General features: G+C 39.1%; 7 protein-coding genes across 15 annotated transcripts; 4 read left to right on the forward strand and 3 right to left on the reverse strand.

The window, feature by feature from the left end:
* Window positions 1-17: 17 nt before the first annotated feature.
* Eb1 (microtubule-associated protein RP/EB family member 1) lies at window positions 18-4,066 on the reverse strand. Of its 6 annotated transcripts, XM_066392949.1 has the most exons (8): window positions 3,808-4,050; window positions 3,494-3,550; window positions 3,056-3,217; window positions 2,890-2,996; window positions 2,185-2,443; window positions 1,509-1,624; window positions 1,311-1,445; window positions 878-1,027 (listed from the first exon to the last, which is right to left on the reverse strand). In XM_066392949.1, the coding sequence occupies exons 3-8, from the start codon at window positions 3,213-3,215 to the stop codon at window positions 899-901; spliced, it is 906 nt and encodes a 301-aa protein (XP_066249046.1). In that variant the 5' UTR covers window positions 3,216-3,217; window positions 3,494-3,550; window positions 3,808-4,050; the 3' UTR covers window positions 878-898. The 6 variants fall into 6 exon arrangements, with proteins under 6 accessions (XP_066249047.1, XP_066249048.1, XP_066249045.1 ...); XM_066392950.1 differs by lacking the exons at window positions 878-1,027; window positions 3,494-3,550 and adding an exon at window positions 18-444 and having other exon boundaries at window positions 3,808-4,020; XM_066392951.1 differs by lacking the exons at window positions 2,185-2,443; window positions 3,494-3,550 and adding an exon at window positions 2,611-2,800 and having other exon boundaries at window positions 875-1,027; window positions 3,808-4,066.
* Window positions 4,067-4,959: 893 nt separating this feature from the next.
* Window positions 4,960-11,119, forward strand: tst (twister). Its single transcript, XM_066392919.1, has 14 exons — window positions 4,960-5,157; window positions 5,211-5,430; window positions 5,483-5,959; window positions 7,051-7,162; window positions 7,219-7,515; window positions 7,566-7,694; window positions 7,745-8,138; window positions 8,274-8,406; window positions 8,461-8,834; window positions 8,883-9,252; window positions 9,645-10,004; window positions 10,059-10,252; window positions 10,315-10,449; window positions 10,502-11,119. Exons 1-14 carry the CDS (start codon window positions 4,966-4,968, stop codon window positions 10,712-10,714), a joined length of 3,600 nt encoding a protein of 1,199 aa, XP_066249016.1. The 5' UTR covers window positions 4,960-4,965; the 3' UTR covers window positions 10,715-11,119.
* On the reverse strand, window positions 10,882-13,146 carry LOC136410671 (transmembrane protein 209). Its single transcript, XM_066392936.1, has 9 exons — window positions 12,982-13,146; window positions 12,763-12,921; window positions 12,532-12,710; window positions 12,182-12,477; window positions 11,994-12,129; window positions 11,812-11,936; window positions 11,435-11,761; window positions 11,168-11,380; window positions 10,882-11,108 (listed from the first exon to the last, which is right to left on the reverse strand). The coding sequence occupies exons 1-9, from the start codon at window positions 12,993-12,995 to the stop codon at window positions 10,974-10,976; spliced, it is 1,584 nt and encodes a 527-aa protein (XP_066249033.1). The 5' UTR covers window positions 12,996-13,146; the 3' UTR covers window positions 10,882-10,973.
* A 588-nt stretch (window positions 13,147-13,734) lies between these two features.
* LOC136410675 (PHAF1 protein CG7083) lies at window positions 13,735-17,967 on the forward strand. Its single transcript, XM_066392940.1, has 8 exons — window positions 13,735-13,951; window positions 15,044-15,126; window positions 15,185-15,312; window positions 15,364-15,577; window positions 15,627-16,001; window positions 16,055-16,327; window positions 16,381-16,502; window positions 16,554-17,967. Exons 1-7 carry the CDS (start codon window positions 13,888-13,890, stop codon window positions 16,462-16,464), a joined length of 1,221 nt encoding a protein of 406 aa, XP_066249037.1. The 5' UTR covers window positions 13,735-13,887; the 3' UTR covers window positions 16,465-16,502; window positions 16,554-17,967.
* On the reverse strand, window positions 17,943-19,927 carry Mettl3 (methyltransferase like 3). 3 transcript variants are annotated; one of them, XM_066392933.1, is made up of 4 exons: window positions 18,794-19,927; window positions 18,623-18,739; window positions 18,438-18,569; window positions 17,943-18,325 (listed from the first exon to the last, which is right to left on the reverse strand). In XM_066392933.1, exons 1-4 carry the CDS (start codon window positions 19,833-19,835, stop codon window positions 17,982-17,984), a joined length of 1,635 nt encoding a protein of 544 aa, XP_066249030.1. In that variant the 5' UTR covers window positions 19,836-19,927; the 3' UTR covers window positions 17,943-17,981. The 3 variants fall into 3 exon arrangements, with proteins under 3 accessions (XP_066249030.1, XP_066249032.1, XP_066249031.1); XM_066392935.1 differs by having other exon boundaries at window positions 18,150-18,335; XM_066392934.1 differs by having other exon boundaries at window positions 18,150-18,335; window positions 18,399-18,569.
* A 398-nt stretch (window positions 19,928-20,325) lies between these two features.
* On the forward strand, window positions 20,326-21,698 carry LOC136410678 (zinc finger protein Paris-like). Its single transcript, XM_066392943.1, has 5 exons — window positions 20,326-20,540; window positions 20,601-20,757; window positions 20,805-20,869; window positions 20,920-21,143; window positions 21,210-21,698. Exons 1-5 carry the CDS (start codon window positions 20,403-20,405, stop codon window positions 21,640-21,642), a joined length of 1,017 nt encoding a protein of 338 aa, XP_066249040.1. The 5' UTR covers window positions 20,326-20,402; the 3' UTR covers window positions 21,643-21,698.
* Window positions 21,699-22,005: 307 nt separating this feature from the next.
* LOC136410677 (protein FAM110B) lies at window positions 22,006-25,209 on the forward strand. 2 transcript variants are annotated; one of them, XM_066392942.1, is made up of 7 exons: window positions 22,006-22,209; window positions 22,273-22,585; window positions 22,751-22,929; window positions 22,981-23,149; window positions 23,210-23,406; window positions 23,464-23,681; window positions 23,741-25,209. In XM_066392942.1, exons 2-7 carry the CDS (start codon window positions 22,339-22,341, stop codon window positions 23,823-23,825), a joined length of 1,095 nt encoding a protein of 364 aa, XP_066249039.1. In that variant the 5' UTR covers window positions 22,006-22,209; window positions 22,273-22,338; the 3' UTR covers window positions 23,826-25,209. The 2 variants fall into 2 exon arrangements, with proteins under 2 accessions (XP_066249039.1, XP_066249038.1); XM_066392941.1 differs by having other exon boundaries at window positions 22,007-22,209; window positions 22,981-23,175; window positions 23,221-23,406.
* The last annotated feature ends 22 nt before the right edge of the window (window positions 25,210-25,231 follow it).

A 25,231-nucleotide genomic window follows, 5' to 3' on the forward strand; every position in this document is an offset into this window, starting at 1 on the left:
TATTAAATACGCAAATATCTTGTTTAAATAACTTTATTTGAATCATAATTCTGCATAAATCGCATATCCTAGAGACAAAAAAAACAACATTGATGAGTAGTAAATTAAGTAGAAAATCCAGAAGGAAGTTTACAGCTTTCGCGCGTTTCCTTTACTATTAAGAGTACAAAATAAGATATATCCTCAGTGCAAAACGCGCGCTAGCAGTAACTGAAGAACAAAGCAACACTCGTATAAAACTATATCCGATAAACTTAACCGCGAAGATTAAAAATAAACCATTTGAGGCTATAATTTATTTAAACAGTTGCTTGCACCGAGGGTGGAATTTTCTCAATTTAGATTCTTGTTATTTATAAAATTGGGTTAGTTTCCTCGGTTCATTCAGTATTCGTCATCATCCCCTGCGCCGCCCTCGACCTCATACGGGGGCGCGAAACCCTCCTGCGAACAAAGAAAATTACATTACTCATCAGATCAGTCATGGAAGAAGAAAAATGTTGAGGAAGGATTGGAACTGTTTGTAGCATGTAGCAATAGTATGATGTTAAAAACAAAATCTCGATTTTTCTTTAATTTTCATAACTTGGCAACACTGGGCTGTACAATAAAAGAAAAATCTGACAATAGGCCCTCAAATTTAAATCTGAAAAATTTACGCGATACAGGTCGAATACCTATCTCTGAAATTCACGCTTCATTGCATCGTTTTGATTAAATAAATGCCCACTGCGCCGCCATTTTGAATTTGCACACCGGACTGTAATGTCTTTCATTTGCATTTAAAATCAAAACGTTATGGTCAACCGTCTTTATTAAATTTAATTAAACAAAACCAAACATATCACCCCGTCAATCATATTTACAAATATTTCGCTATAAGCCAAAATGTTGTTATTCAACTTCTACGTGTATACTCAGGTACCATCTTGGGCAGATGACACTCGTTGCTGTTGACGTCAGTGGCGGTCACCACTCGGAGCTTCTTCATCATCAACTCCGTCCACATAATGTCCCTTCTCTCATGCTAAAACAATAACAAAAACCAGCGTAGCAACGCTGCAAAAACAGACGTTTGGAACATGCACAATGAAGCGTCAGGCTAATGACGTTAATAAAGACACATCCCACTTACCTTTAATCGTTTTCGCCACAGTTTTGACACTTCCACAAAATGGATGATTTTACAACTAAGAAGCGCGCTTCACACAAGGAAAAGAAGAGAAAACTCGCTTTGTTTATGTCCCGTATGTAGTAGTAAACGTGAGAGAAACAAACAGTGGAAAAGCCAGGATATTGATTACTCTTACCTCAGTCGCATACAAGACATCTAAAATTTTTTGGATAATGGGATTGTTTTCTTCGGCTTCTTGACACATCACCTCGATATCTCTCAGCTTGCCAAAATAGAAGTCTCGCTCCTTCTCCAAACCCTCCACCGTCAGCTGCAGGAAAAAACAAGAACCCATTAACCGACACTTGCCCCAAACGTCAATTGCCACACTCACCTTGAATTCAGAGACTTGATTGGTCAAATCTTCAATTTTCCCACTTAGATCTCCGGCATTCCTATTCGGCACCGGTCGATTGGGACTGGGTCTAACAGGAGCAGGCGCTTTCGGCACTAGAAAGGGACATTTTAACACGATTGCCAGGTGATGCGTTTACCATACGAACGAGGTAAACGCACTAAGTTCCTGAGATGGGAGGATTCACTACTAGAGCTTGTGCGAAGCGGTGAAAGGGTGCGGGTGACAGACAAGAAAGGCAAAATTTAGTATTATAAAGTCTTCAGGTTTGCCCACTTAGCAGGTATTCAAATCGAGTAACTGTGAAGTGTTGGAATGTGGCAAAGTTTTTCTATTCTTTTTCACACTCTGTATATGTGAACTTGTGTAATTAAACGTCTTTGGAGTAGTGACTTTAAGGTGTCGGTAAGTGTTTTAATTGGAAACTCATTCTAGCAGGTATTTGAGGTGGTACTTGAGCCAAACTAACTTCAAACTACGACAGCATGTATCACACTCTCTCATTTAATGTCTTATTTTTGTCTTTAAGTTCGATTACACCCACCTCAAATACCGTCCCTTCACACACCAAGAAACATGCTCCCATTGCTCTCAACACAAAAACATTGAAATCACCCCCTCCATGCGCACAAAATCACAAATGAGAATGACATACTGGCTCGAGCCCGCCCCACAGGTTTGACAGTAGCTTTGGCGGGCAAACTCGGCTGGGTGACTGCCGCTGGCTTTCTCTGCATCATGCCTTGCCCCTTGGGGGCATTGGCCCCCCCGTTGCCCATCGGGTCGCCTCCGCGGGCCGACAAAGCGTCATAGTCAGTTCCCCTGTAGTTGGCATCAAAGAACTTCTTGAACCATTGCAGAAATTCAAAATTGTCCTGGAAACGGCCCTTCACCAGCTTGTCGATTGGCACAATCTAAAATGGGGTGACAGTATGACGATATGAGATGGAGGGGTGATGTGTGTGTGAGTGTGTATGGAGACCACCACACAAAAGCTAATAAAAACCAAAGAAACAAATCAATAATAATTTATGAGACTACAGCACTAGTGGATGATCTACAGAGGGCCTCTGAGGCCTACCAATTCTTGTAGCAGGCCTGGGATGTCCATTAGTTTGTGTTGCTTTGGACCCCATTCCAAACCCCCCACGAGCTTCAATAGCATCATACTCTTTGCCATCATAATTGGCATCAAAGAATTTCTTGAACCACTGCAAAAATTCAAAGTTGTCCTGGAACCGGCCCTTGATCAACTTGTCCACAGGGATAATCTAGAATTCGCCCTCATAACAGCCTCAAATCGCCGAGACACTTCTCAAATACACTCCTAACTGTCTGGGAGAAGCCGATATAGACTTACCTTGTCTACGCTCATTTTCTTGAAGGCAGCTTGAAGAATTTTGAAGTTTTGTATGTATTCATGCTCCAAATTGGTGCGGAATTTTACTCGCTTCAGCTGAACTGACCCTGCAAAAATATTCCCATAAATCTAGTGATCATAACTCTTTTTGATAATGGAGACTAACCAGGAAATAGCATATCCATGAACTGACAATAGGCAGCGCCTGTGCAGAGCTCCTCAATCTTTCCAAAACTGCTTTGCAAACACTCATTGAGCCATGCTAACATATCATGCCTGGAGAGGTTCTCTGTGGTGACATTAGTTGAGTATACATTTACCGCCATGACTGAAATGAGAAAACTAACCCTAAGTGATTTTTTTCTGCGGTTTTTACACACTATGACTCAAAGCTTTACAAATATTTACCGCTTATCTAATAATCTAAAATGTAATAAATTGAAATCTCACTGCTACATGAGCCAGAACCCACTATGACCACTCCCACCACAGCAAAAGTCCCAGACCCCAATAGGCCCGATATGGTTAAATTGCTGTTCTTTGCAGATGAATTTGATGATGAGAGAAGAAAAAAATACGAATATCTTCAGGCAAAAAGGCGTACCAGTTTCAAATATTCAGGTGAGGGTACTACCGTTATTGGTCGTACCAACGTCGGGTTCTAAAAATAGCTTCAGCAGGAAGGAAATTGCGTTCTGCCTCGTTAGCATTAGCCACCGCTCTTTTGGGGCTATTTTAAAGCCCTGGGGCTCGAATCAAACGTGTATTTTAAGATAAGTTTTTTCATAATGGGTTTGGTGACATTTCAAATGAATGCGTGCATGTCAACGTACGGAGGAACCGAGTCCCGGCACGTTTAACATACGATTTACGTGTTTTGGTGTTGGGTTCGAATAGAAGATGGATGGCCTACGTTACCTGTGTAATTTTAGCTTCAGTTTCGCACTAAAAATGGTATTCGTTTGATGATTTTCAGCGACTCTTTGTTGAAATTTTCGGGAGATGCGGCCTTTCGGCCATTTAACTTACGCCAAGGCTACCAACAACTGTCACCTAAAATGTCAAATCCAATGATGCTGGAATTTGAAAATTAACTGAAGAAATAATTGTTATGGATTCAAACGAGGACAAGAATTTATAAATAAAACGAGAAAGAAGACAATCATGTCTAAAACATTTAAAAATAACTAGTGAAATAATGAATTATTTATCTCCCTTGGGGTAATTGCTCTCGCCATGTTGGCAAGGCTTACCGGCCATTTTTTCAAACAAAACAATTACTGTGTTTACATGAAGTTTTGAAACCGTTTTGATTTTTTTAAATGAAAATTTTGAAGAAATGTTGATATCAGATCCAGCTTCAATCTCGATTGATTAGACCATACAAAAAGGCGAATTACCTGTAAACAGTAAATTTAATCTGCAATACTAGTTTTCAAGTACGGAAAAAAACTCTAAATGGTCTTAATACTCCATGGAATCTCAGTAAAGCAAAAAATATGCATGCACAAACTCATTACATACGTCATGAAAACACACAGACGACCATTTTAACAGTTATTTCGCAAAATTTTGTAATGTGAAATTGTTTTTTTTGGTTCGTAGCTATTATTTATCCATCTTTTTATTAAAGTTTGTGTTGTTTTATAGTGAAATTATATATTTTTTTGTAATTAAATTGCAATAACTAATTATACATATATATAGAATAATTACATATTTCGTATGACTCTTAATAGAAGCCGAAACAGATTTAAAGCTGAAAAAATCAGTTCTTTGCCTATTTTTCATCCTCAATAGGTTACAAATATAAATATGAAAGAAGAAAAGTATAATGATAAAATTCTTAAAACATGTAAAACTCTGAAATCAAGGCATAACATGACGTCACTGTATCATTCTTTTTCCCATTTTTTTCTCACTGTCTCATGAATTATCTCTACCATTCTCATACATTACTTACGCTAACCTTCAAACAAGGATAACAAATATCACGATTATTGATTCCAATTAAAATTCAAGAAATATAACCTTACTTTTCAGGGATAAACTTTTATTTTCTATTTTGCCCAACAAATGACTGATTTACCCGATTTCAACTCTCCCCCTATTCTCCCTGATGTACAACACATTCTAGAGGGCTACCTGCTCCAACCTGAAAACCTTCCTATTCACAGATATGAGCGTAACCAACAGTTTTATCCCCGGGTGCCCGACCCGTTGGAACTGCTCGATTATGAGAGGGCCCCGTCCTCTACAACCCTTAGAGTATTTGCTCCATTCACCCCCATTTATCCAAATAATACACAACCCCTTTGCAGGTACAACGGGACTTGGACACAGGAGAAATCATTGACTTCCTAGAAGTTGCTATTGAAAATGTGGGTGCTACTGCGCGCAACTCTATGTCGTTCACTAGAGAGCCAGTGCCGCCTTCTGATTATGTCAGAGGAAGTGCTTCATATATCCCCTTTCAACCAGGAAGCTTTCCTGAACCTGATGAAGACCTCCTGAAGCTGAACATTCTGAAAGATACTAAAGGTTGTCTAAGACTGATTTAGAGGCTTTTGGGAATAATAAAAGTTTGTCATAGATTTACTGAATGTGGCTCCAGGATTTGACCGAGGGCTCAGCTTTGCTGAAGATGGTTGTACTCTTATGTCCAATGATGATCACTTAAAAAACTCTGAAAATTTTACCACAAAAAAAGTAAATCTATTGGAATTAATTGAGCAAGAGCAGCAATTATTGGCTGATTGGGATGCAAAGCCAGAAGCCCCTAATCAAGAAGTGGAGGTCATGCAGGAAGCAGAGCTTCTGCCAGATGAAGAAGAGGTGCTCCCAAAAGAGCCCCATATATTAAATTTGTCTGCAGCCCCTCCTCCAAGCCAACTGCAGGTGTCCAAGTGGGCAGTTCTACTAGACCCCAATAAACAGATCACAGATTTCAAAAAGAAGGTTCCAGATATGGCCAAAAAATTTCCATTTGAGCTGGATAATTTTCAGAAGTTGGCAATTTTGCAGCTGGAGCAGCACAATCATGTGTTTGTGGCAGCTCATACCAGTGCAGGTAAGTATACAAGATATTTAAAGTTAAACAAGAACAGATATACCATGTTCATTTAACAGCACCTAGGACTTCTATGAGTTTCTTTATGATTTCATAAAAAAATCAGTTATGGAGATGTATATGAGGCTCAGGAAGGTAAGTTAAAATCAGTGACAACCCTATAGGGCATCCCAAAAAAGCAAGGAGTTATAAAGCGTCATTTTTTTAAAATGAGATCACCTAGACATTTTTTCCATGTGATAGAATCCTCTGTTGATCCTGTGTTAGTATCTAGATTTTTTTAACTCTGGGATACAGTGACTTGAACCTATGAGGTTTTAAAAGAAATTTTAAACATTTGCAGTGCCTCATAAGAAACTTAATATCACAATTAACTTAAGTTAGGTTTTAATAATTTTAGGATGAATTTTTATGTAAGATCCTTTTAGCAAGCACAAATACTCGTATATCCATAAATACACACAGGATGTTCACCATAACAACTTGAATTTTCACCTTTTCAACTTCAATTTTCTCGATTTTTTTCAAATATGATGGGGGGGTTTTTATGACGTGGGTCTAAAGAAAATTCAATTCTCTCCACTTTAATATAAAATAATATCATATTTATCTTAAATATTAATGGAATGATTCATTATTTTGGGAAAAGATGAATTTATAGCTAAATGCCTGAGTATTAATCATGCCTTGCCATGGTTGGATATTTTTTTGTTTCCAGTTTTGAGTGCTTTCTTGGGACACACTGTAAGGACGTCACTAGTTTTTAAATTTACCTTCATTAGCCTCATGAGATCCCCATAATTGGTTTTTTATGGAAACACAAATAAACTCCTATAAGTTTGAGGGACTCTTAAATGGATAACCTGTAGATATGCACAGTCTTTTGCTTATGACATATCAAATCAGAGTGAAGATTAAATAGAAAGGGAGCTATATATCTTGAATAAGGGCAGATGGAAATGCGCAGTTTGTTACATCTAACACATGACACTTAAGGCCATTTAACACTAAAATTTCAAATTTTCAAAGTGATTCCTCTTTAAATGGCAAATATTGAAATTGATTGTTGTATTTATTTTCCCACTCACCAGGTAAAACTGTAGTTGCTGAGTATGCCATTGCCCTGTCCCAAAAACACATGACAAGGACCATCTACACCTCCCCCATTAAGGCTTTATCAAATCAAAAGTACCGAGACTTCAAGTAAGAACACTCCATTTCTTTGGTCTGGTGTCAATGTTTTCAAGGGTTGTACTTAGAGAAGAGTTCGATGACGTAGGCCTGATAACTGGGGACTTCCAAATCAACCAGAAAGCCTCATGTCTGATTATGACCACCGAAATCTTAAGGTCAATGTTGTATTGTGGCAGTGATATCACGAGGGATATTGAATATGTCATTTTTGATGAGGTACACTATATCAATGACCGAGACAGGGGACATGTATGGGAGCAGGTACTTATTATGCTCCCCAAGGAGGTGTGTGTGGTACTTCTCAGCGCCACCGTTCCAAATACCATAGAATTTGCTGATTGGCTGGGAAGTACCCACAAGAGGTAGGGCTCAAAGTAAACTTTTAATGTAAGATAAAATTGAATTAAATCAGGAAAGTATATGTGATAACCACAATGCAACGGCCAGTGCCGCTGCAGCATTTCTTGTACACTGGAAGATGGGGCGGCAGTAGGCACAACAAATTCCTAATCCTCGAGGCGGAAAAGTGGCATAATGAGGGGTAATATAATTCTAGTTTCGTGATTTATCGGCTGATTCAGGGTTGTACAGCTACATCAAAGCCAAAACTGCATTGGAGCCGCTGAAAGACCAAAATGTGCGGTTTCTGAACAAACATCAGGAGAAAACATTATGGACAAGCCTTGTAGATCATCTAGAGAAGTTTGAACTACTGCCTGTGGTTGCTTTCGTTTTTTCAAGACAAAAATGCGACACTTATGCGGAGGTCCTGTCTAACTTGAACCTTACCACCCAGAGGGAAAAAGCTCATATTGAACTTTTTTTCAATAAATGTATTAGGTCATTAAAGGAGCCTGACAGAGAGATTCCGCAAATAGTGAAAATGAAGGATATATTATGCAGAGGCATTGGAGTGCATCATAGTGGGATTCTTCCCATTGTGAAGGAAATTGTAGAAATGCTTTTTCAGAAGAGTTTAATAAAGGTGAGTTTATGGTTTTTTTATTCTTTTCTAATGTTTTGTGCCTTTAAAGGCGTACCGTACTCCAGTCTTTTCATATAAAAATAAATAACGTATGGCTATAAGCTTCATCAGTCTACCATTTGGGGACTTTTTTAGGTGTTATTTGCCACTGAAACATTCGCCATGGGAGTAAACATGCCCACTAGAACTGTAATATTTGACTCTATCAAAAAGCATGATGGGGTTGAATTGCGCACTTTACTACCTGCAGAATACATTCAAATGGCTGGTAAAAATTAAAGTTTAACTATTAAAAATCTCCATTATGAATTCGACTTTAAAGGCAGGGCGGGACGCAGGGGCAAAGACGAGAAAGGCACAGTCCTAATTCTCTGTAAACTGAACGTACCTCCTGAAAATCAGCTTCGTGAAATGATGACTGGAAAACCCAATAAGTTAGTCAGTCAGTTTCGGCTTACTTATGGCATGGTGCTGAGTCTCTTAAGAGTCGAGAGCCTTACAGTGGAGCTGATGATTTCCAAGAGCTTCGGAGAAGCGGATCATCAAAAAAGCGTCATCGATCTTGAAGCTGAGCTTAAGAAAACCGAGCAGGAGTTGCAGAACCTGTTTAAGCAGCAGTTGAGCAGCTACTTGCAACCCTTGGTCAAGTTCTACGAGTGCGCTGGCGCGTATTTAACGAAGAAACTCCAGATAATGGTAGTTTTTCAGTCAGAAATGAATTGAGTGAATCAAAGTTTGTTTCAGCCCAAAGTGCTTGCACACCTCAAAGTTCAGAAACTGCTGATTCCAGGGGGTTTAATAGTGATTACCCACGAAAATCACGTGAATAAACTGGCCCTAATCCTGTCTAAAAAAGGGGCGAATTATAGAGTCTTAGTGCTGGCTGAATGTGGGGATTTGAAAAAGGAAAATAAGCAGGACATGTGGTTTCAGATGTTGGGACTAGCTCAGGAAAAGCTCTACTTCCCTAGCAACAATCCTAGTCATGCAGTTATAAGTATTACGGGGAGTGACATCTTTGATATTTCCTCCAAGAAGATTAAGTTGGATATGCGACTAGTGGAGTTGGATTGGGACAAAAGGCAACAGGAAAGGTTTAGGCTAGATCCTCCCGGTAAATTTATATTTAATAACCAGCCAGGACATTATATTCTAGCGAGAATACGCGTTAGAAGTTAAAGTATAATCTCTATCAGCCAAAGAAACAGTGAGAAATCCGAAATTTGAAAAAATGGTAATATCGTGATAGTGTAACGTCAGGTTACCATGTTTCTACTGCAATTTTTGTATATATAATTGTCGTCACAGTTAACCATTTAATGACAGGACCTAGTTGGCAAATGTCATAAAAATTCTTTGAAATGGATATCACAAAATTATTTTTCTGGTTCATTCAAGTATAGATTTGGCCACTAATTCCTCCATTATCATGCAATTTATTTTTCTGGTTAAGTTATCATTTGTATATTGACCCAAAGACTGACCAACAATTATTGTTAATTTCAGGTCAAACTTGTTCTCAAGCCATCCAAGAGCTGCAAAAACTTACTCTCATGGCCAACGACAACAAATCATCCCTAGAGCTGCAACACTTTATCAGAGATTTAAAAGTGAATGAGCAAGATTTGTACCATGATTTGACCGACATGTATAGCATCAAAGATAAACTAATTGACTACCTGCCCAGCACTAAAATTCCGAATTTCGAGGAACAGTTCAAAGCAGTGTTCGAACGAAAATTCCTTGAGGACAAAAAAGCGAACTTGGAGTATCGTTTGTCTAACGCCAGCCTCACTTTGTACCCCGACTATCAGAAGCGAATCGAGCTGTTAAGAAAATTGGGATATGTGGATGCAGAAAATACCGGTAAGAGTGAATTATTTAAAGAGGAGAAGTGTTGGTAACAATGTTGAATTCAAGTGAAATTGAAGGGCAATGTGGCGTGTGAAATGGGTATGAACGAGCTACTGATCACTGAGCTGGTGGTAGATGATATTTTCACGGATTTGCAGCCCTCAGAAGTGGCAGCTCTACTCTCCTCTCTTGTCTTCAGAGTGAAGCTACGAGGCGACCAAAAGGACTATGAGGAAGACCTCACTCCCAAACTCAAACAAGTACCTATCTGTTTATTAAACTCAAAGAAACCGACAAACTCAAGTAATTTCCTGAATTTCAGGGCATTAACCTTATCAAATCCGTTCACTCGAGAATTGCAAATTTGGAGCTGGAAATGGGGATTCAGACTGAAGAGTTCCAGAACGACCTCAATTTTGGACTGGTGTACGTGGTGTATCGCTGGACCAACGCAGAGGTAAGTTGCGATAAGGTTTCGGCTGTTCAGATGTTATCAATTTTTGGCTCAGCCTTTTGCCGAGATTATGAAACTGACGGACATTCAAGAGGGTATAATAGTTCGCTGTATTCAGCAGCTAAATGAGACTATAATGGATGTGCGTGACGCCGCTAAGATTATCGGCAATCCGGCCCTGAAAACAAAAATGGAGGAGGCATCTGCTGCTATTAAGAGGGATATTGTTTTTGCTGAGAGTTTGTACACGCAGGACGAGAAGTATTAATAAACTTATTGTTATTTTTTTAATGCTCTTGACACTTGAAATTGATACACGGAAATGCAGCTTCAATATTTCGAGATAATTTCACCTTTAATTTGCTCTATATGAAGTAATATAGTGAAGCTTTAAAAACAATCTGCGTGTATACATAGAAATGTAAAGACAAGAACTTGTTAAGAAATGTAATAAAAATTAATTTTGGCACACAATGTAACTTACACATTCAAAAATACTTAATTTAAGCAATCTATCTTGAGATCCTTCATTCACTCAGCCCAATAACCCACAGCATGTTCAACCCTGCTCTGCCCAAGTTGACTCTCCCCAGCATCCCCTGTTCCATCTTATCAACAAGGTAAATAAAAAACAGACAGCTGTGGAACAAATTGTTGTAACCCTGCAAGAAATTACGGGAATTAGTCGCTAAATACCACCTTTAGGAATGAGAAAAATCACCTTGACCATCTCGTAAATTTTCTCCCCGACCACCACCTGATAATGAGGAGGTCTCTCGCAGATTTCTTGAATAAAGAGGCTGTTAGCAGTGAGTGTTGGCATTTTATCAGTTGACTTGATATAGTAATGTCCAGTGAACGTTTTAGCGTCGGGTAAATTTGGGGAAGGCATTAGTTGGGTGTCCAAATACGAGGCTAATAAATGCATAACAATCTGCGCGGCAATTTAATAAAAACAACTCGTATAGACCAGAGAATAAATACTTACTGCGCAGTCTGTTGGCAGAGATTCATCCCAGTCTTTGCCATTAAAAGCACACCCTCCATTCCACTTAAACTCACTCATACATCCTCCTTTGGCCAAATCCCTGATCCTCTTCACTAAATATTCCTGATTAGCATGGACTTCTAGAAAGGGAATCATTGGCGGTAGAGAAGGGATGAAGTGAGTAATTTGAGTCATAAGGGCGGTTTTTCTCAAGCGATCCAGCCCCACTGCACCAATTTTTATATCAGACATCCCATGCTTTTCCAAGGAATCATTTATAAGGTCGAATTCGTGTATTAGACGTTCAAGAATTGTATGTGAGAGCCACTAAAAGGATTGTTTTCAAGGAATTTTTTTTTTTTTTGGTTTTTATTTACCATTCGGAGATTCTCATTCCACTGAGTCAAAGTATCAGTGTTGACATTGACTCTAGTCCACACTTCTAAGGCAGGTACACTACCACTTGATTTGTCATCTGTTTTCAAAGGACTAAGGTTTTTGGCTACAAACGTGTTTCTTTTTAGTTACTTTGTGGACTTTTTTCATTATAAGCACTTACTGGGAGACAGAGTTGAAAGCTGATACTGGCTTTTTTTCAAAAACGAAGACATGTCTTTAACTGACTTGGTCACGGGATGACTCCAAAAGGAGCTTAACAAGTTATTGGAACTGTGAGTTGTTGCCAGGTTATTAATCTAAAAAACAAGCTCCAAAAAACTCTCTAAAACCTAAAAAATTTAACATTACATTCTCCAACACCCCCTCCTCATATTCATCCTCTTCTTCTTCCCCCAGAAGCTTACTCTCCTTAAAAGTCCATCCAGTAGATTGAGGGGAGTAGCCCACCCTTACACTGTCATTTACAGACAAATTTGATCTCCAACTAAGAGCAGTCATATTTAAAGGTGTAGTTTGTGGTCCAGAAGAGGCATTAGATCTCCAACTTAGTGTTGTCATATTTAAAGGTGTATTGCTTAGCAGGGGTGTACAATCTGATGATTTTTGGGGTGACTGTATGGGGCTAATGAGAGTGTAATTAGGATCTGTAATTAAGGTTAATTATTAGAAGCTTTAGAAGTTTAGTCTGAAGAGCTTACCAGAGTCTTTAACTCCCAGCAACTTGCGTTGCTCTAAAGTTACTGGAATTTGCTCTTTTGCAGCAAAATACAATTTAATGATTTTTCCAAAGTAGTACACAACATTTAAGGTGAGTATTACAACAAATGAGTATTCAATGTACTGATAGTAGTTCATGTATATGCGACACGTTTGAGACCTACAAAGATTCATCTAAGACTAATTTGTGGCCTCAAAAGGGAATTACTCACAAATCATAGATGATTATCGAGAGCAGTAGGACATTAATACCAAACCAGAATATGGCCCCTTTAAGCTTGTATCTTCTTTTGTTTAATAGGAGGCTTCGTTCTAATACTGCTGAGCCGTGAAAGGACTCCTGCAGTTCGCTGTTTAGTACCCTGTTAGGGCTGAGTCCCAAAACAAGCAACATTAATCTTTGATTTTGCAAGCTATTCTGGGATACTCACCTGAAGGACGTCATGGTTTAATGAAGGAATGCTTTGTAGTCATATATCACGATTTTAGAGGTAGATTGACTAGGGGAGGGTATTAAATCAAGGATAAAATTGCGCCAAATAAGAACAATATGAAAATTTCTTAACCTCATTTATTTCCGTTTACATGACGAACTTGGGCGATCTTTTAATAAGGAGCGCCAAAATGAAATTGAAATTTTTATCTCTGGCATCAAAAACTTACTCATAATAGCTGATTTGAATAACTATTTTGAATAATTTTTGTGCATCATGGTCCAATGAACTGTTGGAACCTGCAGTTGAGCAGCCTAAAGGCTAAAGTACATATTAAGTAACAAATGAAATACACTGAATAATAAATTTGATGCCAAAAATTCTGATTGAAAAATCTGCTTTGTTAAACCCGTGCCAAAATACCAAAATTACACCATATCTCGCCATATTTAAAATGAATCGATAGTTCGTGGATTGACGTCGATCTTTGACCTCATTTTATTAATCATTCACAATAATTACTATTATCTTAAACTATTATTAAAGCATTACTGAACTGAATTCCCATATTCGTAATTTTCGACCTACATTCAAAATTCCCTCTCTAAACCACTCCCACCAATTACAATGGAGCAATCCGCCACTTGATTCTTTTGTTTTGATTACGAAACCAATCGATAGCCCTCCAGTTGATTTTGTACCTTATGCCACTAAACCATAGAGAAAAGAATCGCTCGCGGCCCTGACAATCAGCTGTTATCCCTGTCAGTTCCATAATCAAAATGGCGCTATAAGTGATTCGAGACAAAGGACTTTTGTGTTTTTTCGGTGATTTTTTGAGGAAGCTCAAGTGATTGTGAGGGAAAGAGTGTGGAAAAGACAGCTCGGTTCCACGAAGAGAAGATGTTAACACTGGAAGTCGTGCCAGAGCGTTCTTTAGGCTGTGAACAATGGGAGTTTATTTTAGGTGGGTACCCAAGCCCAATTGTCAAAATAATAATATGCGTTTTATTATTTATATTTCTTCTTGCCAGTATAAACAAAGGGTGTTCAGTATTATTTCGCGGTAATTTTAAAGAAAATTACCCATTAATTTTCCTTGATAGTGGCTTTGACCTTTGCCTGAGGCGCAGTTTATTGGCAGAAAGATGTTTGAGGGTGAAAAACTTCTATTGACCACTTTATTTACTGGCGCGTTTTTGAACTAATTTTAACTCGAAATTCCACAAATTTTGTGCTGATATTCTTAATTTTCCAAGTGTTGCAATCAACCTCAAAACTCTCCCAAATTTGCATACTATGCCCCTGAAATTGTCAATTTTAAAAAGGGGTGCAATGATGAGTAATACAAGTAACCAAGCTCCCATTCAAGTCAAATGGCTTATTAAAAGGGACAATCTCAGAAAGGTATTATGAGTAATCAAAAATGGATTAATAGGCTGCTAAAGTTGAAATTTTTAATATTTGTTTTATAAAATTATGAAACTAATACGAGTTGATACATTTTGATTGTGTAGACAAGAAAAAATTTCTATATGCTGAGCTGCTGCATGATAAAAAACTCAGTTTTTAATTTATCAAATTGCATTTCAAAAAATAGCTACTCAAAAAGGATGTAATGATGTGATAATTTTTAAATTTTGAGAACATGTAGGTTGTATATATATTATCACACACAACACACTCCGTAGATATATCTGTTTTCATTTAAAAGATACAACTGTTTTTTTGCAACAGAAAATTCAATTTTATATTTATGCAATTCAAATTTTTAAAAAATATCCAATTGACGAGGATATAAAGGAAAACTGTTGGTCATATATTTTGGATGATTTTTAATTTTTGAATACTAGCTTTAGATGATTATTCGTAATAAGCTGCACAGACATACATGACCTTGTTTAAGAATTAGAGGTTCCTATCTCAAACACTGCTTAATAGAACTTCAACTGGGGATTGCAAAGTAAAAATTTGAAATATTGAGATCATGTAAAGCTGTGTCTGGTCTATCACTTGTGCACTTTACTAAGCAGCATTGACATTATAACAACTGTCCTAGGAATGCACTTTTCTCAAGCAGTGGCCATCATCCAAGCCCAAATTGGCACCATCAAAGGAGTTCAGGTGCTGTACAATGAGGCCGTAAGCTGTCCCAATTTATAACCTCTATAATCCAATCTTTAATACCAATTTCTTTCAGAAACCCCTAGAAATAGACCTGGTAATCAATCTGCCTCAGGATGGCATTAGGTTGTTTTTCGACCCAGTCTCCCAGCGACTCAAAATCATCCTCATCTACAATATGAAGTTAGTCAAACTGAAATACTGGTAAGGTACTTATTATAGCATATGTGAAGCTGTTATATAGGTTTCTTGCAGTGGTCTCACCTTTAATTCCCCTGAACTCCTGCCTTCAATAGAGCAAATTGAACACTCTTTTGGGGCCACCCACCCAGGGGAGTATGATTCTGCGAAGCAGGTGTTCACCCTGAATTTCCGGGGTTTAAGTTTTTATTTCCCAGTGGACTCCAAATACCAAAAAGGCAGCACTCACAATTTGGCTTCTTTGCAGTTTCCACCTGGAAATAGTCCTGTAAGTTAGAGACATTTTGGCAGTTTTGTCACATTTAAAGGAATCTTAGGTGGTTTCAAGGATGGCGATTTATTCGGGGTCCAGTGTGGATAGCGCTGCGGCACCCGAGCTGCCGCTCTCTTGTTATCAGGGCCAGTTATACTTAGAAAAAGCGGAAATAATCAGGGGAGAGGGGCATACACAGGGGATCAAACTGAAGCTGCTCTCGGGCAACAATAACCGAATTATAGACTCTAGTATTTTGCGTATTGAGCGGCAGATTTTGCTAGGGCAATCGGCTCAGGATATATCTACTGCTATTGGAGCTCCTTCGAGGGTTTTCTATAAGAGCGAAGATAAGATGCGGATACATGCATCGAATGCGCAGAGGAGGGTCACCACCAATAGGAGCGACTATTTCTTCAATTACTTCACCTTGGGTTTGGTAAGTTTTCACCAATTATTAGAGGAGAGAAATGAGTTTTTCACTATTTTCAGGATGTGCTCTTCGATGCGCGATCGCATTTAGCCAAAAAGTTCGTGCTCCACACAAATTATCCTGGACATTATAACTTCAACATGTACTTGAGGTGTGAATTTGAGCTACCCCTAGATGGGGCGACTATTGATGCTTACTCTAATTGGAGTGCGGTGTGCAAAAAACTCACCCCAAGCGAGAGGCCTGTGGTGCTCAATCGCGCTAGCTCCACCAACACCACTAACCCCTTCGGCAGCACCCTCTGCTATGGTTATCAAGATATTATACTCGAGGTCTGTTTAGAGTTAAAAAATTAATTGTTAAGGTGATTTTCTTGGTGTTGTAGGTGATGCCCAATCACTACATTGCTTCTTTGAGTATGTACGGAGATGGAAAAGGTGTTCAGTCCCAGATGACCAGGCAGGCGTGACAGAGGCTCTCTGCCACATACCTTATTCTGGCGAACAGGTGAGTCGGGCTGGCGTGAGTTTAGAACTGGTTTGGCATGAGGATTTTCAGGTACTGGCAACCGAAGAACGAGCTCGCCTATTGACTATCTTTTCTCTTGAGTTTCTCTGCTGTGAGCCGGAGGTTGCAGTGAAAGTAATCGGTGAGGCAAAAAAACCATATAAAAATTACAAAACTTATAAAAGTCATAAAAAGTACGCTTATAAATATTTTATCTGTATTTTAGTTAGTTTAAGACAGGGATGCGCATTTGTGCTCGTTTAGTTGCGTCTTTTTTCGGCTTGAATCTACTTAAACGAGGGTTTATTGGATTTTTCAGTTTCATTTAGTTTCAGCCCGCATCGTCATCTAACAAGTGCGTAAGAATCCCCAAAGGGGAGTTATAACTGTATTTATATTGAATTTGTAAGCCTCAGTTAAGGAACCTAAACTTTAACGTAGCTCGTCTTGTTAACTTATTATAAACTATTATAGACTAATCTGGTGTATAACCGAGGCTTGTGCCTGTCTCTTTTCCTCTAAAAGAGGCAGGTAAAACTCCTAGTTCATGTATATTGTTAAGTAAGTAAGTGTATGCATATTTTATAAGAAGGAAAAATGAGAAAAACATATTCGTAGAATAATTAAGTAGGATTGAGTATTTTTTCAATGTGGATGAGTATTTCGGTGTCTTTCGCCTTAACGGTTCTGTGAATCAGTATAATTGTTTTTCTTTGTTTAAGCGTACACAGGGTGAGTTAAAGGCTAAATCTGAAGCGTTGTTCTGAAGTTGTTTCTTTTCTAAGGTAATTTATTGCTCATCTGCGTTATTTGTGATGATGGACGATTGTGCTGTGTTCAAAAATACCCTTCGCCTGCATTTTTTTAAGTATCCCCAGCAAGGTTTGTTTTATTTCGGAGACAATTGCATGACTCACGTTAAGTAAAAATGGGTGCTTAATAGGGATTTCCATACTGTCATTACTCTCCCTTTTATTGAAAATAATAGCCCCAAAAGAATTCATGGAGAACCTAAAGGCAAGGGATTACTATACTATTTTCTTCAAAATCGGCTGTTTGAGAGATACACCATATGTAAAGAACTTTTTCTTTTATATTTCAGTTTAATATTAAATAATTTAAAAATACTAAAAAGCACTAGATGTCATGCATGGTCTGATATGTCTGGTCGCTTACCCTTACAAGTTCGGTTCTTATCAAATGCATCTCAGCTACTACTTACAGGTTTACGGAGACTTGTAGCTTATTTTACGTAAGGCGATTTAAGCAAGTCCTACCCGAAATTCCTATTAAGCACCATGAAAAACCTCCCAAAAACATCATGATCGCTTGGTGATATCTTCGTTAGATCTCATGTACCTATTCATCTAAGTTTGTACATAACTTTAGTTCAGTATATTGCAATCAACCATATTAAGAGGAAAATGAAATCAACAAACATTGTTTAATAAATTTTTTAAAACTCTGTACAAGTATATTTTAATGAGTGCCATCTGAAGGAGGTGCCATGCAATTTCCTGTTGGATACCTCTTCTTGAAGCTCTCGATTAAGTCTTGGTCAAGTAGTCTTATTCCGTCCACTTGATTTCCCAGTGTAATCCAGTTGGGCTGGATATTGTGAGGACGTCCAAATAATTCAATTTTCCTAGTGCCCGGTGAAAGCCTCTCGATCATTCCGTAGATTTCATCTGGTTTGTGACTAGTCGCTCTGACTTCAGCTACAATTACGTCGGAGTCCAGGCCGCGATTCAGGTCCTTCGGGGAGCCTTTCATACCCACTAGGCAATGTTCTTTACCGTGGTTTAGCCAGTGACCAGTCCTCCCTGTCAGATTCTCTCAATGAAATGATTTAATTAAGCGGTAAAGGGGAACCGAAGAGTAGATCACCAATACAACCAAAATACGTTAGCGATCTTCTCCTCAAGTAATACTGACCAGTGCGGATAATACGCTGCAGCTGATTGGTTTTCACCCAGATGATTTCATCCACTCGTTCATAACCCCACAGTTTCAGACACTCTCTGCCCAGCTCCATGGCTCTTCCAGTTACCCAAAGGAAAATCAAACCTAAACTTCTTTTTAGTTACTAAAAAATTCCTCCTTAAAGATGGGCGACTTACCTTCATCTTGCAGCTGTGGAATGCCCAACTGTCTCATTTCATCATCAGACAAAGTCCCATAAGGCAGTTCCATGTGAATATCCCAAGGGGGGTCAGCCATGATTACAGCAAATTTTCCTTTATTTATTATTTTTATTTTCAAACATCTATAAAATGAAAACAGTCACTTACCTAAAACAGTCATGTCCAAAAACCTTAAGTCGCACTGAATCCATTGTGGGGGGTACAATGTGGTGCTTTCCACCCGGCCTACAGCAGACACATTTGACAAATTCAAGTGATTGTCTTTGTTTTGTCCTGCTCGGTCCACTTCATAATGCACATACTTGCAAGTATCCATGTGAAAGCATGTGTTCAAAAAGGAACAATCACCCAGAGATTCGTCAGTGTGCTTTTGTATGATCTTTTTAAAATGTAGTTTTTTGCAGTCGCTTATTGCATTCTTTTCACAGTCCCCCTTAGTACCATGAGGGCAGAACTCCATTAACTGTTTGCCTCCTTGAGATTTAAACCTCTCAGTTAAAGAACGCTCTTTTGCTGTAGGTTTGCTCAGCAAATCTAGAATTTCCTCCCCAATCTTTTTTGTTTCCTTTTCCTTAGTTGAGGGCATTGCTAAGAGGGATAAAATGTCAGTTTTGCGCTCTTTTTTTTCCTTTTTGTTCTCTTCATTGTTCTCTACATTAACCACAGTCTCTTCCCTTTTTCTTTTGGCAGTACTTGATGTTTTTACGGGTTTTAGTTCTTCAGTGAACTCTGCGATCATAGCATTGACCTTTGAAACTTCCACTGAATTAATGTCCAAAGTATTCAACCCTTCTTTAACAGAATCATTAACGACAATAAGCTTTTGAGTGGCAAACTTCTGAAGCAAATTACACACTTGCTTGTGAGAAGCATCCCGCTTTAAGGTGATTCTAATAGTGTCCACTAAATCACTCGAAGAGATTGGCAACTGCAATGTTACATCAACAAGCTCCTTTAGCATCTCTCGCTCTAGCTCGGGGTCTACTTTTATGAGGTCTGTTTTAGTAAGGTTTGATTTGACATCATCTTTAGTGCTGGTCGGGATAGAAACTTCGTTTTTGGTGCCACCGGGGCTGGATAAGTTGGAGCCTAGTATGTCTCGACGTTCTTTTTTGCGCTTTTCTAAGCGTTCTCTGAGGCTATTACGCTTCCGCTGCACCGCCTGGATTTCCTCCCACGCGTCAGACATGGCGAGTAATTAATTAGGGCTGATTTGGGGTGAAGTTCATTTAAAAGAACTGTTTGAAAAGGACCGTTTGTTTTGTTTACATTTGTTGTTAGACTTTTAACCTCACTTTGGGCGTGTTTGAAATAAAGGAATAAGATGGTGCTAAATGCTCTTAAAAAATGACTTTTATATGAGAGGAGGGCTTTCGGAATTTGTCTACATTACTCTAAGTGAATAAATGTAAATAAACTTTAAACCTAGAATACACCTTTTATGATTAAATACAGAGAGATCCTTTCTCAATTTCAAGGAGTAGATGTTTAAGAAACGATAGCTTATATAGGAAAAACTACTTTTTTAAAAATGCCTATCGAATTGTTAATTTGAAAAAGCAGGTGGTGCAAATATTGTTTTTTTTATAGACTCGAAATATATTATACATCCTGTAAACTCCCCACCAATTGAAATAAAAGTGCTGCCATTTTCTTTTTTTACGTTCCTACCTGTCACTGTCAATAATATGTAAACGGTCTAACTACCAAAACAAAGAAAAAATTTCCATTAAAAATGTGAAAATTCGGCCAAAAAATGAACCAGTACCTGAACGCAAACATCAACGAGATATGCCGCATCTGCTTGGAGAAAAGCAGCAAATTGACACCCATTTTCGACCCCATAAAACCGCCCCATTTCTCTGTTTTGATCATGTCTTGTGCCAACGTCCAGGTTGTTTTTACCCCTCATTTCAAAACCCTCTGCAAATTTAATAATTTATATTTCTGATAGGTTAGCGAAGGGGACGGTTTACCCCCCTGTGTATGTCAACGATGTATTTCCAAGCTCAATGTGGCCTTTCAGTTCAAAATGGTGTGTGAGGCGTCAGATAGAAAACTGCAGGAATGTCTGGAGATGATGCAAAGGCAGGTCTTGGGCCTCAATTCAGGTAAGTTAAATATTTCTCCTTATTGCCGCTTTATGTTGAAAACACAGGTTCCAATGAGACTGCAGATACTGGAAGCAGAGCAGATGACAATCAAACAGAGTTACATTGCCAGGTTAGTAGTATGTGGCTTGTATTAAAGCTTTTGTATATAAGAGAGCACAGGGAGATGAACCAGAGGAAGCCCAGCTGTACCTACATGAAAGTTTTATGGAAGATGAGAGTACCATAACTAATAATAAAGGTTCTAAACCAAAGAAAAGATGCCCATCAAGGACGCCTCAGTGCAACACTTGCAAGAAGATTTTCAAGACGAAATCTGGGCTTATACATCACATAAGAATTCACACAGGGGAACGACCCTATGTTTGTCACTTATGTCAGAAGCGGTAAAGCTCAGAAAAAACTTTACTGTAACCTTCATTCTGCAGCATTAATATTAATATTAATCACAGATTTGCCAATGGAGGCCACTTACATACCCACATGAAAACCCACACTGGTGAAAAGAACCATGTTTGTGCAGCCTGCAGTAAAGGTTTTGCTACCTCCCAGCAACTCACCAAACACACCATTGCTATACACACTTCAGAGCGCCCTTATGGCTGTACTTACTGTGCCAAGAGGTTTGCCAGCTCCAGTAATCTCAACACCCATCTAAAGATCCACACTGGAGAAAAAAATTTCCATTGTGAGATTTGCGGCAAGATGTTTTCTACCAAGGGGCAGCTGCAGCAGCATATGGTGGTGCATACGGGAGAGCGGGCTTTTTTGTGTGAATATTGCTTCAAGAAATTCGCCCAGAAAGCCCATTTAGTGAGGCATTTGAAGATACATGATAGAAGTGAAGTGGATATGAGGAGGGATGTTAATGAGAACGGGGGTTAGGATTTTTTTTAAGGCTGATTAAGGTTTAAGCTGATGACAGTATATTATTTATTCAGGATTTAATGTTTTTTTGTCCTTAATTAGTGTTTTTTGTTCTTAATTAATTTTTTTATATTTAAAAAAATTAAAGAGACCGAAAATGTTCCTTTTTAAGATTCGATGACGATTCACAGACATAAAAATTGCATTTTCATTCATTGATGTGCTAATAAATTGTCTCCGGACTACCTGTGATGACGTTTCAAAAGAAGGAATAATCTGTCAGTGATGTTATTCCATTAAACTTCAAATTTAAATCTTTTCTCTTTGTCTCTCACATTTGATTTTAATGGCGTCATCCTTTTCTGGGCGGGTTGACACGACATGTAGCGCATGCGTGACACGCAATCAGCTGTAAAACTCAGAAATGGCCCCATGTCTAGTGTTATTGCGAAACAATTTTGCTTAAAATAATTATTTAATTATTCCGCAATGCAACGTTTTCAATTAAATTCCCTTCGATCAGCATTCTACCAGTGAATGGAGCCTTACGGACGACCCTAGCCCCTTGCCTCGCAAGGAAAAATCGTACGTCTTTTCAACCCTCCCTTGTGAAAGTGGTCATTCTTTTTGTTATTGTCCATTTGTTAGATGTTATCACCGCGCTGGACCGGCGTAAATTAAGGAAAAACAGTTATTTGCACCGCATCTACAACGATGGGTACTATGATGTACCCTAGTCTGACAAAATCCCAATCAATGAGAGCTAAACGGAAGTCTGCAGTTGAGCTGCTGGCAGAGAGCAAACCTTTCTATGTTAAGTCTGAGATTGTGAGGGATAACACACAGCAGTTACCCTCTAGGCCACACTCCAACTTTGGGGGTTATGGAACTTACAACAGGAGCAAGAGCATCAATGTTTCGGCCAGCTATGGGTACAGCAAACCTACTAATTTTCCACAGTGTAAGTTCTGCAGGTGTTCTTTTGTACTTGTTTTGAAGGTAATTAATTTAGTTATAATTTTATATGTAATTAATGATGAGTTCAAATTTTATTTGTGATGTTTGTGTGTTTAATTTCAATTTAGAAATTTTATTAAACTCCTTAATGCATGTATTAATCCTGCAGACATGGCAGTTTCCCCCTCGCGTTCCCTGCCTCCTTTAAGTCAACGGCGCTCTGCGCATTTCCCGGCAGTGCCTGCCACACATCACACACCTGCTCCCATCAGCTCATCAGACCTCCTTCAGAACCGTCTGCGTCAATTGCTCATTTGTGATAGCGCTGAGGAGCTGCGCGTCGATCAGGTATGGCACTCCCTACCCCTTTCTATGCACGACATAATTGTTTCAATAAAGATGGCACCTCTGAGCCCCCCTGCTGAGTACTCATCCCAGCGTTGCCACAAAAGCCTCCCAGATCTTCATTGCCGTGGCAGCGGCGGGGAGCCAAGCTCTAACAAGAGCAGCAACAAAAGCCTGTCGAATCGGGACAGTGGCGGATCAAGTGGGCACTACACGCAAAGAAGTGAGCCGGCTCCGCCACCGAGACAAGTGAGTGTCTTACCGACCTCTGACCATTCCTCAGGGCTTTTGCAGTTTTGCTCGCAGGACACCAGGCGCGACAGTGGCTCCTCTACGCAACACAGTGGCGGCAGCTCCTACTACTGCTGTCAAGAGCAAGATTGCCGAGCGGTTCGTCAAGCCTATGCGCCTGCAGTGACTTCGTTCAAGCGTCAAAAGTGTCTGAGGTATAAGCGAGACCGACCGATTCTTAGATCTAAAGTAAGTTTGTAGTGGTTGTTTTAATTGAATCATTCTTGACATAACTGGTAATTTTAGTCGGATATAAGCGACAGATATTGGCGCCCTCCAGAACCCCCCACGAGCCACTTGGAGCAATTCTTCGAGCATTTAGGGCTGACCACAGACAGTTACGAGGAGATGCTGAGTGGTAGTGGACAGTCCAGCGACAGCCCTGTATTCTTTTCAGACGTATCCACTGTGGACTCGTCCAAACAGGTGGATAGCATTGATTGTTGTCCACAGCAGACGTACAGGTTGGTTTTAGTCTTGATCGACTTCTTGTGGACTATAAAGAGTGTTTATTATATTTTAGAAACAGCGAGCCTCCTTCAATCGTGGAGCGCAACGCGCGTATAATCAAATGGCTGTGCAACTGCCGAAAGTTTCAGCTGACTTAAGTCGCTCGCACTCAATCGGATGGTACTTACCAATGATGCTCATTAATTGAAACGACTCTGGAGGGGTCCAGTGGTATGTGGAATGGTCTCTCTCTTTACAGGGGACATTGGATTTGTCGAATATTCAGGGTAGAAACTGATCGTTGTTCGTTATGCTCGGTATATAGCTCAAATGTGTGTTGTAACTTAACAATGGTATAAGTAAGGTGGCAGTTTTCCCTTTTGCCCTTTTTGTTGAGTTTTGTTGGCCTTTTTGGAGGTGCAGATGTCCGCCATTTTAGTGTACTCACTTGCACCTTCAATTGGGCCTCTCCCAAGCCTTTAAAAATGACACTTCCGCAGTATTTAAAATGCATTTAGTTGTCGAACGATAAAATATATTTGTTTTCTAGTCGAATATTGGCGAATTTACGGGGAATTGCTCGAATTATTGCGTTACTAGTGTATGCCAAAATTGTTGAAATTTTAGAAACTCTTTTGTGATAAAGTTCGTTTGCGGACCAGACATCTGATTGCCAAATTGTTTGTGTTTTAATGGCCCGATGAGTACAAAATTCGGTTCTTTGTTGCGCGGAAAAGAGGTCTAATCGAATCATTAGTAAGATTATACAAAAACTCCTCTCGAATGTGGAGTATAAACTGTGTGGTTTGGGCGCAGGAGATGGCCGATTTGATGGTGACGGAATGGCGGACGTGAGGTTTTCTGTGGTGGCCGTTCTGTGGCCCCAATTAACACACATTTTACAATTGAATGGCCGCCAGAAAGCGAATGCAAGTCCCCAAAGTGATCTCCAAAGAAAGTTGCATAAGGTCGGCGATTTTGTAGCACTTGACCAACATTTTTCAGGGGGGATGATCGATGGCGGTCATTACCTCCTTTCTTTGGCGATCATTTAGTGAAACATACATTTTCGGACAAAATGGCCCGTTACACAAGGTAGCTACCTCACTGCGCCCGAAGTTTGATATTATTGTTTTAATTTATATATATTTTCTTCTAGTGTATGTGAAGTGTGATAAAAACGACATATAAGTAACTATATTAACGCCGATTATATAAGGTTCATGATGTCTTTTGAGTAATAAGTTTTCTAATATACTGCATAAGTCGCTGAAGATGAGATTACTAACAGTACTTTCTAATAGAGGTTTAAGCAGTTGCACTGCAGATTCTAAATCAAAAATTTCCTCTTAGGCGTCATCTATAAGTATTTTGGAGTCGATGGAAGATGGCGCACTTTCAATTTTTTTGTCTCCGCACTGTATCATCTAGTCTGTCAAACTCAAAAAGAGAAACTTCCGTTTTTAAGATATTTAGCCAGTAAGGGTTTCGAGTATGTTGTAAAGGATAATAACAATAAAATAATCATTATGCAGGCCGAAAGGCTGAGTTTCACTCGCTTGCA

Source organism: Euwallacea similis, chromosome 9 (genome assembly GCF_039881205.1).
Source record: "Euwallacea similis isolate ESF13 chromosome 9, ESF131.1, whole genome shotgun sequence".
In the NCBI taxonomy this organism is placed as follows: Eukaryota; Metazoa; Arthropoda; class Insecta; order Coleoptera; family Curculionidae; genus Euwallacea; species Euwallacea similis.

Excerpts from the sequence above, each read along its gene's own strand:
- Eb1 (XM_066392948.1), bottom strand. The coding sequence starts at position 3,215 with ATGGCGGTAAATGTATACTCAACTAATGTCACCACAGAGAACCTCTCC. Across the intron at positions 2,997-3,055 it reads CATGGATATGCTATTTCCTG|GGTCAGTTCAGCTGAAGCGA; the intron begins GTTAGTCTCCAT and ends ATATTTTTGCAG. Across the intron at positions 2,444-2,889 it reads AGAAAATGAGCGTAGACAAG|ATTGTGCCAATCGACAAGCT; the intron begins GTAAGTCTATAT and ends ACCCCATTTTAG.
- tst (XM_066392919.1), top strand. The coding sequence starts at position 4,966 with ATGACTGATTTACCCGATTTCAACTCTCCCCCTATTCTCCCTGATGTA. Across the intron at positions 5,431-5,482 it reads CATTCTGAAAGATACTAAAG|ATTTACTGAATGTGGCTCCA; the intron begins GTTGTCTAAGAC and ends AGTTTGTCATAG. Across the intron at positions 8,407-8,460 it reads AGAATACATTCAAATGGCTG|GCAGGGCGGGACGCAGGGGC; the intron begins GTAAAAATTAAA and ends TCGACTTTAAAG.
- LOC136410671 (XM_066392936.1), bottom strand. Across the intron at positions 11,937-11,993 it reads GCTTTCAACTCTGTCTCCCA|CCAAAAACCTTAGTCCTTTG; the intron begins GTAAGTGCTTAT and ends ACACGTTTGTAG. Across the intron at positions 11,109-11,167 it reads AAATTTACGAGATGGTCAAG|GGTTACAACAATTTGTTCCA; the intron begins GTGATTTTTCTC and ends AATTTCTTGCAG.
- LOC136410675 (XM_066392940.1), top strand. The coding sequence starts at position 13,888 with ATGTTAACACTGGAAGTCGTGCCAGAGCGTTCTTTAGGCTGTGAACAA. Across the intron at positions 13,952-15,043 it reads ACAATGGGAGTTTATTTTAG|GAATGCACTTTTCTCAAGCA; the intron begins GTGGGTACCCAA and ends CAACTGTCCTAG. Across the intron at positions 16,328-16,380 it reads ATCAAGATATTATACTCGAG|GTGATGCCCAATCACTACAT; the intron begins GTCTGTTTAGAG and ends TTGGTGTTGTAG.
- Mettl3 (XM_066392933.1), bottom strand. The coding sequence starts at position 19,835 with ATGTCTGACGCGTGGGAGGAAATCCAGGCGGTGCAGCGGAAGCGTAAT. Across the intron at positions 18,740-18,793 it reads TTTGGACATGACTGTTTTAG|GAAAATTTGCTGTAATCATG; the intron begins GTAAGTGACTGT and ends TAATAAATAAAG. Across the intron at positions 18,326-18,437 it reads GCAGCGTATTATCCGCACTG|GGAGGACTGGTCACTGGCTA; the intron begins GTCAGTATTACT and ends AGAATCTGACAG.
- LOC136410678 (XM_066392943.1), top strand. The coding sequence starts at position 20,403 with ATGAACCAGTACCTGAACGCAAACATCAACGAGATATGCCGCATCTGC. Across the intron at positions 20,541-20,600 it reads TGTCTTGTGCCAACGTCCAG|GTTAGCGAAGGGGACGGTTT; the intron begins GTTGTTTTTACC and ends TATTTCTGATAG. Across the intron at positions 20,870-20,919 it reads AAACAGAGTTACATTGCCAG|GGAGATGAACCAGAGGAAGC; the intron begins GTTAGTAGTATG and ends AAGAGAGCACAG.
- LOC136410677 (XM_066392941.1), top strand. The coding sequence starts at position 22,339 with ATGGGTACTATGATGTACCCTAGTCTGACAAAATCCCAATCAATGAGA. Across the intron at positions 22,930-22,980 it reads AGGAGCTGCGCGTCGATCAG|ATGGCACCTCTGAGCCCCCC; the intron begins GTATGGCACTCC and ends GTTTCAATAAAG. Across the intron at positions 23,407-23,463 it reads GACCGATTCTTAGATCTAAA|TCGGATATAAGCGACAGATA; the intron begins GTAAGTTTGTAG and ends TGGTAATTTTAG.